Genomic DNA, 12770 nt, shown 5'->3' on the forward strand with positions numbered 1-12770 from the left:
CAAACAAACAAACAAACCAGAACAAAAAAGTAACTACAGTAATGACAAAATGGCCGTATGATTTCACTTACATATAGTACGTTAATACATACTTATCACATTATCCTTTTCCAGGATCAGCAGCATTATGCAGAATGCAGATAACTCATTTGTAACATTCTGTTTTTTCCAGATAGATTTTGCTGCATATGATTTCTGCAAGTAACTTTTTTTTTTTTTTCTGCAGCATTTGTGGGTAGCTAACATATAACATATCTAAAACCAATATTTGACTTTCTCCAGTTTTGCCCTTAAGAAAACCTTAGCCTGTCACAATATGTTTATATATTCAGGCTTTTGGGTTTTATTTATTTAATCTTTCCTTGATTTTCTTCCCAGAATTCAGCTAAATAACATATCAGGACTCTGACCTTAATCAGGACAGGGGGAAACAAATCCAAAATCTACAGTTGGGCAATAACGTTATTAGGGTTAACTAAAATGTCACAACAGTGGGCAAGCTTTTGAATTCTTCATCTCTTCTTCAGGAAGATGTTGTTGAAATTTAAAGTGCAGATAACATCTGCCTGAAGAAGAGTTTTGAAGAATTCAAAAGCTTGCCCTGTTTGGAGGAAGCAGGCTAGGTATTCAGTTTGTCCTCCCAGCTGAGCTTCCCCAGGCTCTTGTTCACCTGGGGAAGAAATGTTTTCCCTCTGACAATAAAAGCTGCCCTCCCTGGCAGAGTCTGCTTGCCCTTCTCTAAGGAAGTGCTGAACCACACCTGGTAGCTCCCTACCTTGACTAGCCAGTGAGTGGGATACAGGCCTGGTCAAAAAAAATGGAGGCTGGAGACCATCAGCTGCGGGAAAGACTTATTTCTTAGAAAGCAGCAACACAGAAGAGCAAGGAAGGAAGGGTATTTGGGGAGGGGACCCTGAATGAATGAAACCGACTACCATCTGCCAATGATACGGTTTTAATAATAGTGGATCCTAATGAAAACATTGGTGCTTTAATGGATAAGTCAATGGAATGTGGAAAATTTCGGTTTTGAGATAAATAAGGGAAAAACCAAGATACTAACTAAAAATATGCCAGAGGGTAAAGATGGTTAAATATCTGGGAGTAAATGTATCCAAAACAAATGCCTATTTGTTTAAAAATAGCTATGAAAAGGTTTGGAGGGATGTAAAAAAAGATTTCGAGAGATGGGAAAAACCATCTTTCATTATTGGGCAGGATAATAGCAATTAAAATGAATGTATTACCTAGAATGCTTTTCTTGTTCCAGACAATGCTTATATTGAAAAATGATGTGCCCTTGGTACAATGGCAAAGGGGTCTCAATAAAAATCCATATGGCAAGGCAAAGAAAAAAAAAACCATGAGGTAAAATGAAAATGTTACAGGATGCTAAAGAAGGAGGTGATATAGCAGTACCTAATTTGGAAATAGATTTTGCAGCAAGCTATCTGGTATGTTTAAAGGAATGGATCTTGTTAAGGAATAGAAGGTTGTTAAATTTGGAGGTACCCAACCTCAGACATGGACTACGTAGGTATCTTTGGTATGATAAGGTTAAAGTAAATGTTGAGCTTAAAACTCATTGTGTCAGAGATGCCCTATTAAAAATTTGGAATAATATAAGAAGAGATTGTCCCTGAGACTGTCATTATACACCTCAGCTCAAGAAGCTTTTGACAGGAGAGAGAACAGCAGGCCAAGAAAAAATGGTTACATTATGAGGATTTGCTGATGTTTATAGATGACAAACCGATACTTAAGACTGATATAGCTACGTACAGAAGGTATAAATTTGACTTGGTTTGCCTATGCGCAAATAAAGGCACAATTTGAAAAGGATGTGAAACAAGGAGGTATAGGAAGGAGTAAAAATAAATTTGAAATAGAATTATGCAAAGATGACAAACATGTAATTGCAATAATTTATAAATTGCTGTTAAAATGTGATACAAAAGTTGAACAAGTTAAAGAATGTAATATTAGATGGATGCTAAATTTTGGGCACAGTATTTGCATGAACATTTGGGAAAAAAACGTGGACTAAAAATATTACATTTACTCTGTGCAATAATTTAAGAGAAAACTTTTATAAAATGATGTACAGATGGCATTTGACACCTGTGAAACTAACAAAAATGTGTAAGAATGTTTCAAGTGTTGGAAACGTGGAAAAGAAGAGGCAACCTATTATCATATGTGGGTGACTTGTGAAGTGGCCAGAAAAATTTGTTTGGTGATCCACAGGATAATGGTAAAAATAATAGGAATCCCTTTTCATATGAAACCAGAACTGTACTTATTAAGGTTTATGGAAGAAGAATTGAGTAAAAAACACAGCGTCTTATTGTTGTATATGATGACAGCGGCAAGATTATTATATGAACAGAAAGGGAAAAATGAAGAAGTTCCAAATGTTGAAAATTGAATATTTAAAGTTATGGACCTGGTGGAGATGGCAAAATGACATGTCTAATGAGACTTTTTATTAAAGATTGGAGTCCATTTATGGATATTTCAAAAGTAGAGAAAAATAGCTTGATGATAAAGCATTTCATAGATTAAACAAGAGGAGATAATGGAAAATTTAAACAGTGATTACAACAGTATAAAACAGCTTTTCTCAACCTTTTGACCCTGGAGGAATCCTTGAAAGATTTTTTAGGCCTCGGGGAACCCCTGTACATTCAGGCTCAAATATAGGCCAGAAGTTACAAAATTATTATATTTGTTTCATGTGTAGGCCTGTATGTATGCATTAATGGTGTTAAACTAAAAATAAAGAATGAAACTTACCTCTTTAAGGTAAAATTGCCTGAATTTGAAATAATTTTTTAAATAAATCATGATCTCCCAGGGAACCACTAGTGGCCTCTCACGGAACCTTAGGGATCCATGGAAACCTGGTTGAGAAACCTTGGTAATAAAAGAATAAGAAATGGTTAATGGGTCCGTGAGGAAACTGAAGGGTGGAAGGGGACTATATATTTTTCAATAGAAGAGAATATTTGTAGCTCAGGGTTGAACTGTGGAGTCCTTGGTGCTCTCTGAGCTTCCTTGTTTGCTTGCAGACGTTTCATTACCTGACTAGGTAGCATCATCTGTGGGGCTAGTGCCCTGTTTATATACAGTAGCTTGACCTGCCAGTGTTGGTGTGGGGTGTGGTTTTCTCCTTCTCCTTGGTAGTTCCTTGATTAGGGTTTTGTTTTCTGACATATATATATATATATATACATACATACACACACACACACACACACATACACACACACACACATACATACATACATACACATATATATACGTATGTATGTATGTATGTTAGATGTTCAGTTTTGTGTTTGCAGGTTTATGTTTTTGTATATGTTTATATATTGTGTTTTTTTAATGTCTACTTTATGTGTAGAATTTTAATAAAGTTTATATACAAAAAAAGGAAGAAGGGTATTTGGGGAGGGGACCATGAATAGATGAAACTGACTAAGGGAAAAGGTTCAAAACAATCTTTTGAAATGTGGATTAATATTTTGTTGTTGTTTATTCGTTCAGTCGCTTCCGACTCTTCGTGACTTCATGGACCAGCCCACGCCAGAGCTTCCTGTCAGTCGTCAACACCCCCAGCTCCCCCAGGGATGAGCCCATCACCTCTAGAATATCATCTATCCATCTTGCCCTTGGTCGCCCCCTCTTCCTTTTGCCTTCCACTCTCCCTAGCATCAGCATCTTCTCCAGGGTGTCCTGTCTTCTCATTATGTGGCCAAAGTATTTCAGTTTTGCCTTTAATATCATTCCCTCAAGTGAGCAGTCTAGCTTTATTTCCTGGAGGATGGACTGGTTTGATCTTCTTGCAGTCCAAGGCACTCTCAGAATTTTCCTCCAACACCACAGTTCAAAAGTATCGATCTTCCTTCTCTCAGCCTTCCTTATGGTCCAGCTCTTGCAGCCATATGTTACTACGGAGAACACCATTGGTTTAACTATGCGGGCCTTTGTTGTCAGTGTGATGTCTCTGCTCTTAACTATTTTATTGAGATTTGTCATTGCTCTTCTCCCAAGGATGAAACGTCTTCTGATTTCCTGACTGCAGTCAGCATCTGCAGTAATCTTTGCACCTAGAAATACAAGGTCTTTCACTGCTTCTATGTTTTCTCCCTCTATTTGCCAGTTATCAATCAAGCCAGTCGCCATATTTTATTTATTTATTTATTTATTTATTAAATTTATATCACCGCCCATCTCCCCCAATGGGGGACTCTGGGTGGTTTACAATAAAATGACACTAAAAACATAACCACCTAAATTACCATTAAAATATAAATAAAAATAAATGTAAAATCCAAGTGGAGATGGAACACAATCACTAAGAGGTGTTATGGCGCTAGCCATCCCCAGGTGGAGCTATCGCTCTCCCCCTCCCAAGCAAGGCGACAGAACCAGGTCTTCAGTTTCTTCCGGAAGTCCGAGAGTGAGGAAACCCGTCTCAATTCCGGGGGCAAGATATTCCAAAGGGCGGGCACCATTGCAGAGAAGGCTCACCTCCTGGACCCCGCTAGATGAAATTCCTTTACTGATGGGGTCCGTAGCATGCCCTCCCTAACCAGGTGGGGTGGGTTGATGTTATGGGGATGAGATGGTCCCTCAGGTACCCTGGTCCCATGCCATGTAGGGCTTTAAAGGTGATAACCAACACCTTGAATTGGACCCAGAAGCAAACTGATACCCAATGCAGCTCATGGTGTCACATGGGCTGATTTTACAGCACCGGTAACTGTCCACGCAGCCGCATTCTGGACCAGCTGAAGCTTCCGAATGCTCTTCAAGGGTAGCCCCACGTACAGCACATTGCAGTAGTCTATATGGGAGATTACAAGGGCATGAGTGACTGTTCGGAGGGCATCTTGGTCCAGGAATGGGCGTAGCTGGCGCACCACCCAAAGATGTGCAAAGGCCCTCCTGGCTGCGGCTGCCACCTACTCTTTGAGCAGGAGTCGCGAGTCCAGGAGGACCCTCAGGTTCCGCACTGGTTCCAAATGGGGCAGTGCCACCCCATCCAGAACCAAAGATGACAACTTCCTGGAACCCGAGGGGCCATCAATCCACAGCCACTCTGTGTTACCAGGGTTCAGTTGAAGCCTGTTGTTCCCTATCAAGGCCCCCACAGCCCCCAGGCACCTGGAAAGGGTGGAGATCGCATCACTTACTTCATCCAGGATGGAGATATATAGCTGAGTATCATTGGCGTATTGATGATACCTCACCCCATGGTGACGGATGAATTCACCCAGCGGTTTCATGTAGATGTTAAATAGGAGAGAAGAGAGTACCGAACCCTGCGGCACCCCACAGTGGAGGGGTCGAGGGCCGGATCTCTCCTCTCCTATCACCACTGATTGGGAACGGCCCTGGAGGAAGGAGGTAAACCAGTGCAAAACTACACCGCCCACCCCCAACCCCCTGAGCTGTCCCAGAAGGATACCATGGTCGATGGTATCGAAAGCCACTGAGAGATCCAAGAGAGCCAGGATGGATGCACTCCCTCCATCCCACTCCCGCCAGAGATCATCCATAAGTGTGACCAATGCGGTCTCCGTCCCATATCCTGGCCTGAAACCTGACTGAAAGGGGTCCAGATAATCCGTTTCCTCCAGAATTCTCTGGAGCTGCAATGCAACCACTTCCTCAACCGCCTTTCCCAAAAAGCAGCTGGATTTGGAGCCAGTTGTCACCAGTCGGTTGATGATAGTTAGCAGTATTTTTCCTTTCCTGCAAACTAGAGGTTTGATATTTTAAGCATCTCTGCATCCAGGTCTTCAGCAGTGTGCCTACTGCAGGTGTCACCATGGTTATTAACATTGCTTCTGTAATGGGGAATTTTCTGTAGAACAAACTGCTATTGGAGCTGAGTCACACACATATGTGCACACATTATTACAATTTAGGCATGGCCTTATCTAGGCATTTTAGAGAGATTTTTATGTTGCAGCTTATAGGTTTTCCATATTTAATGTTTAGATATGTAAACTTGCCTAGAGCCACTCAGGAGTGAGTAGAAAATAAATGTGTAACAAATCAGTACAAAGTTTTCCAATTTATTGAAATTAAATCTAAGCAGAAGATATACATATTGTATTATGAAAGTATCAATTTCAATTATTCTGATTTACAACTTAATCCACAGTGTTAATAATATCTCTTCAGATGATATTGCAAGCAGTCATCACAGTATGAAATTTTTTTATCATCATCATCATCCTACCTCTTAAGTATTTTTATATCAAAATATGCTGGGAACAATGTAGTCTGTGTGATTGCCATCAATAAGGCCTTCTCCATTGTTGTGAATAAACCAGCAAGGGATATTGGTGCCATGCTGGATATTAACTGTGTAATCCTTCTGCCATCCCCTACAATATAACACATAAAGCAATGAACTTAGAGCATCTACTTCATGCAGGCATGTCAGCATCAACTAAAATGTCAGGTTCTATTTACCTGGTTACTGTCAGATGGTTATTTTTCACAATCATGGTGGCATCTGGTTTTTGTGGATCAGATCCAGGATGGACTTCAAGTATATCAAAGTCAATTGGGTGGAAAAATTGCCCTTAAAATAAGCATGACAGCAGCAACAGTAATTATTAAACAGTTTATTTATTTATTTATCTAATTTGTCCCCTCCCATCTCCTCCCATCGGGGGACTCTGGGAGATTTACAACAATCAATTAAAAACAACTATCATAAAATACACAGTATAAAAATACAATAATAAATAATATAAATAAGAGTAAAGATAAAAAGTCCAAGTGGCAGGAGAATCTAAAACAGTCCATACGTGGGAGGAGTGGTCTATAGCAGCCATCCCCATGTAGATCAATTCCCCTCTCCACCCCAAGCAAGGTGGCAGAGCCAGGTTTTCAGACTCCTCCAAAAGGCCAGGAGCGATGGGGCCAATCTTACCTCTGTGGGCAGCATGTTCCACAGGGCGGGAGCTACCGCAGAGAAGGCCCGCTTTCTGGACCCCGCCAGATGGAATTCTCTTACAAACGGGGTCTGCAGCATGCCCTCTCTGCATGATCGGGTGGGATGGGCTGATGTAATGGGGGCGAGGCAGTCCCTCAGGTAATCTGGCCCTATGCCATGTAGGGCTTTAAAGGTAATAACCAACAGCTTGAAATGGACCCAGAAGCAAACTGGTACCAATGCAGTTTGCGCAGCAGTGGGGTTACATGTGCCCTTCTGGGGGCACCAAAAACAGCTCGCGCGGCTGCATTCTGGACCAGCTGAAGCTTCCAGATACTTTTCAAGGGTAGCCCCATGTAGAGTGCATTGCAATAGTCTATATGAGAGATAACAAGGGTATGAGTGACTGTTTGAAGGGTCTCCCGATCCAGGAAGGGGCATAACTGGTGCACAACACAGAGCTGCACAAAGGCCCTTCTGGCCACGGCTGCCACCTGCTCTTTGAGCAGGAGCTGTGAGTCCAGGAGGACCCCCAGATTACACACTGGGTCTGTCTGGGGCAGTGCAACCCCCCCAGAACCAAAGATGACAAAGTCCTGGATATGGAAGAGCCATTAACCCAGAGCCACTCCACCTTACCAGGATTCAGCTGAAGCCTGTTGTTCCCCATCCAGACCCCTACAGCTTCCAGGCACCTGGAGAGGGTAGTCACAGCATCACTTACTTCACCCAGGATGGAGGTGTACAATTGAGTACCATCAGCATACTGATGATACCTCATCCCATGGTGACGGATGATCTCACTCAGCGGTTTCATGTAGATGTTGAATAGGAAAGGGGAGAGTACTGATCCCTGCGGCACCCCACAAAGGAGGGGCCATGGGGCCGATCTCTCCTCCCCTATCAACACTGATTGGGTCCAGCCCCGGAGGAAGGAGGTGAACCAGCGTAAAACTATGCCACCCACCCCCAACTCCCTGAGCCACCCCAAAAGGATACCATGGTCGATGGTATCGAAAGCCGCTGAGAGATCAAGGAGAGCAAGGATGGATGCACTGCCACCATCCCGCTCCCGCCAGAGATCATCCATAAGTGCAACCAATGCCATTGCTGTCCCATAACCAGGCCTGAAACCTGACTGAAACAGGTCCAGATAATCCATTTCGTCCAGGACCATCTGGAGCTGCAAAGCCACCACTTTCTCAACCCTTTCCCACAAAGGGAAGGTGGGAGACTGGACGAAAATTGTCCAGAATGGTAGGGTCCAGTGATGGCTTCTTGAGGAGGGGGTGCACCAACGCCTCTTTAAAGGTAGCCAGGAACACCCCCTCTCCCAAGTATGTATTAACCATTGCATGGACCCAACCACATGTCACCTCCCGGGCTGCTTTTACTAGCCAGGAGGGGCAGGGGTCTAGCTGGCATGTGGTGGCATTTACTGTCTGTAGGATCCTGTCCACTTCCTCAGGTCCAATAGGATCAAACTGCTCCCAGATAACTGGGTAAGCCCATTCCCCTGTTATATCTCCAGACTGAGCCTCATGCCTGGAGTCTAACTTGGAGTGGATCCGAGCGATTTTGTCCTGTAGATGCTCAGCAAATTCCTCTGCACAGCCCAAACCCACCTTCCCCGAAAGGGATCAAGTGAACTTAAACAGGGCCATCGGGCGGCATTCTGCAGATGCAATAAGAGCGAAGAAGTATTGACGTTTCGCCACTTTTATCGCCACAAGGTAGGCCTTAATAGCGGCTCTTACCTGTGTTCGGTCGAATTCAGTCTTTGTCTTCCTCCAGTGGCACTCTAGGAGTCTCTTAATCCTCTTTAGAACCCTCAACTCCTCCGTAAACCACGGGGAGTGCCGGGTTCGATGGGACAAGAGAGGCCACACAGATGTGATCCTGTCCAAGGCCCCAGCTGCCTCTCTATTCCAAGCAGCAGCCAGGGCCTCCACTGGTCCATGCAGCAGATCACCAGGTATAACTCCCAGCTCCCTCAGAAACCCTACTGGGTCCATCAGTCGCTGGGGGTGGACCAATCAAATGGGTCCTGCCTCCCTGCGGAGGGGGGTGGCATAAGAGAATCTCAGGGCCACCAGGGCGTGGTCTGACCATGACAGTGGGGACAACTGTGACTCTCCCCTCAGATCACATTGCCACTGCTCCGACAAGAAAACCAAGTCTGGGGTGAGGCCACTGTCTCGAGTCAGGTCCTGAATTATCTGGGACAGGCCCATGGCTGCCATGGTAGTCATGAACTCCCAAGCCACCTCCGAGGCACGCCCCAGGGATGGCAGGTTGAAGTCCCCCAGAACCATGAGCCTGTGGAACTCCACCACCAGCCCCGAGACGACCTTGAGCAGCTCAGGCAGGGAGGTTGCCACACAGCAGGGAGGCTGGTACAGCAGCAACACTCCCAACTGTTCTCGGGAACCCAACTTGAAAAACAGGGTCTCACAACCAGCCACTCGCGGAGCAGCGCCCCTGAAGGCTATAAGAGACTCCCAGACGACAACAGCACCCCTCCTCCATTGCCCTGGGATCTCGGCTGGTGCCATACCGTAAACCCAGCTGGGCACATTTCTGAAAGGGGCACCCCCCCTTCCGGGTCCAGCCAGGTCTCAGTAATACATGCCAGGTCTGCCCCCACCTCAGTGATCAAGTCACGTATGAGGGGGGCCTTGTTATTAACTGACCTGGCATTAAAAAGCAGCAGCCAGGGACCAGGGCCTGGGTCTGAGCACAGAGGGCTGGAACATGCCACTGGTAGCAAACACCAGGGGCGTCTTCCCCGAAGATGGCCTGCCTGCCCTCTGGCTCCTGCCATAACATCCCCTACCTGTCACCACCTCAATGGTGGGTCCTGCCCTACAGCCCCCAGTGACTCCTGATCCATTAGCCCCCACTCCTGGACCTTGGGAGTCTCTGGCTCTAAGTAGGGCTCCCTCCTTCCATTCATACATCCTTACAGTCAATCTTCCACAGGGCGATGGTAGACCCTCCGGCACACCAGCTTCCGCTCTCGGCGCCCTCAGAGCCCATCACCCCCCCCCCCATTCGCTATGCCAGTCATTCAAGAGCAAAACATGAACTTGATTAAATAGTTGTCAGTCATTCAAGAGCAAATCATAAGCAGGGCTACGTCTTGCATTTGGCAGTGCTAATTGTGACTATAAGCTGGATGTAACTGCTTTTATAGCCACCCTACTTATGTCCCAATTCTATTTTTACTTACACAGAAATGTTGCATATATTAATGTCTTGCTTCCAAAGAGCCTGCCTTATACGGGTCACATGATCATTGAGATTGGCAATGGGGCACTAAGGGTCAAAGACCACCTAATTTAAAATAAGCCTATTTGGATGGTCCAAAATGCTGCTTTGGAAATTGTTTCTGCTTTGTATAAGGAAATGTGTATGAGTGCTGTTTTACACATGGAAGAGATAAAGAGCTACAGGTGAGATAAGTAGGCTACAGAAAATGAAGGTTCTGGTTCTGCCCACTGTTGCCTACAGCTCTTGGTTGATGGCTTTTCATAGCAGAGTTTTTTTCTTGGCCCCATACTACAGAAGAAAATGCTAAATAGGGAGGAAAGCAAGGGACTGTGCCCCAGGTCAAAATGGTTGGATACACACTCCCTATCCATCAATTTGTTTCCTTCAAGGTCCAGAAAAGAGAAGGAATCAGCTGGTATCTTACTTTCATCTCTCTTCTGCTGCTATTTACATACATAGAAGGATTAAACCTGGGATAACCAAAAATTAACTAACTCCTGTCCATGCTAATTACCCAGAAAAATGTTTCCAGTTAATTTGGGAAGTGCTAAACTATACAAAATATAAATAATGTAGATTGTTGTTAATAAATTCTCTTCCCTTTTCTCTCTTACCTGATGTTCATGTCTCTCTCTCTGTACCTCTGCCTGCCTTTTGCCCTATTTTGCTAGTTAACTGTTTTTGATGTTTGCTGACGTTTAATAAATAAACACCAGGGTGTATTTAGTGCTCTGCTGAATGGTGTGCTCTAATCTGGATATAGGGATCAAAAGGAATGTGCTTGGTGCAAACTAAACTGGAGATAACCCATAATAATTTTCCAAAAGAAACAACTTTTGTACACAATGGATTCCAGGAGATAACACAATCCAGAAATAAATATTGCACTGCTGGAAACAAACAAAAGTGAAAAGCAAGTATCGCTGCCTTTTTAATCTCATGCCAAGTCTACAAAACCATATGCCTTGTGAAAGAAAAGCAGTGCAAAACAAAACAAAACAAAACAAAATTCCTCAGAATAATATTTTTTATGTTACCTAGTAAGCCATGGGTTTGCTCAGATAATCTGTGACTATCCACCATGTAAAATCCCAGGAAATCTTGGTGTAGTGGATGTTTCTTCCACACTTGATGTAGAACAACAACAAACTTTGCCCCATTATCCACTGAAACCTCTAGGCTCCTTTTTCGTTTGATTATTAGTGTCAGACTAAGTAGGAAAAGAGAGATCAAGCAGGGAAAAGTGATTATTAGTATGCATAACACAGAGGCTTGAGTTGAGGAAATTGGTTGCAGGGGAAGAGTCATCTGTGGAGAAGGCATCTGTAAGAACATGTCTATTGTTTAAATGAAGCCTCGCATTAAATTTTTCTATATCCTGTTAATTCTGGCCCTCGGCCTTATTAAATGATGAAGCTATCCATTCTGATAAAGTTATTCACCAATGAAGCAGGCTGAAACAGAGCAATGCAAATAAATCACTCATCTGAAACCATGTATTAACATTTGCAGATCTGATTATGCTGATTTTGGCTCTAGGGATTGGTCTCAATTTCAACAAGGACCACTATGGGCATAATTCACTAGACACTGAATGTATGACCATTTTAGCTCATCCCTCTAGCTTCTTCCACTTGCAAGCATTGCCTTTATGGATAATTGCTGTAGTGAGCAGGTCAGTCCAGATCCAGAAGTTTGCTTCCATACAGCTGTCTGGATCAGGATACCCATATATATATATATATTATTTATTTATTTAATCGCTTTTGTATAGGTGCCCTTCTCACATAGTGACTCTGGGCAGCATACATGGTATATATATGTTTTATATATACATACATAGTATATGTACATAGTATATATGTTTTATTATTTCCTGTATTTCCAATGCCAATTGAAGAAAAAAAAGAGCTTCTAATCACATATACTACAGTGATCAAGAAAACTGCAGGAAGTATCAATTGTTTTCCCATTCTTTTCTTCTGTAAATATTCATATTAAATGAATTATATAGCATTTATCTGAAACAAAGAGCAACCTGAATTCAAGACAATTACTCCCCATATGGAATAGAAGACAGGAAAAAAATATATAAATGTGTCTGGTTAATGACTGCAATAAAGTTTTTCAGTTTCAAAAATATAAATGCCCATAAAAATCCTGTACAATGCCCAGCTTCCCCACCTTGTCAGATTAGGTCTGTCAGCTGTAGCTGAAGCCAGTTCTAGAGAATCCACCACCCTTTAAATATGTATTGTGACATAGTTTTATGTGCTACACTTTTAGAAGCCACATTTTCATAGATAAATGAAAGCATGTGGAGTCTGTAATAGTGTTTCTCAACCTTGGCAGCTTTACAATGTGTGGAATTCTGGCTGGGGAATTCTGGGTGTTGAAGTCAACACATCTGAAAGTTGCCAAGGTTGAGTGATACCAACATTGGTGATAGAAGAAGGTCTCCATCCATGGACTTCACACCCTTTTTCTAGCGTTTCCACCTCAGGCTCAGTGACACAAGCGGCTTCTTCCTTTGAAA

At 43.3% G+C, this 12770-nt stretch overlaps 1 protein-coding gene across 1 annotated transcript in view; it reads right to left on the reverse strand.

The window, feature by feature from the left end:
* Positions 1-6075: 6075 nt before the first annotated feature.
* LOC134489286 (inter-alpha-trypsin inhibitor heavy chain H3-like) overlaps positions 6076-12770 on the reverse strand; it is a 34369-nt gene continuing 27674 nt past the window's right edge. Inside the window, exons 18-20 of the mRNA XM_063291884.1 lie at positions 11272-11444; positions 6493-6604; positions 6076-6404 (exon numbers count right to left, since the gene is read on the reverse strand). Of these exons, the coding sequence (XP_063147954.1) occupies positions 6275-6404; positions 6493-6604; positions 11272-11444 (415 nt within the window). The 3' untranslated portion in view covers positions 6076-6274. The remainder of the gene's footprint in view (positions 6405-6492; positions 6605-11271; positions 11445-12770) is intronic.

Source organism: Candoia aspera, chromosome 2 (assembly GCF_035149785.1).
Source record: "Candoia aspera isolate rCanAsp1 chromosome 2, rCanAsp1.hap2, whole genome shotgun sequence".
NCBI lineage: Eukaryota > Metazoa > Chordata > Lepidosauria > Squamata > Boidae > Candoia > Candoia aspera.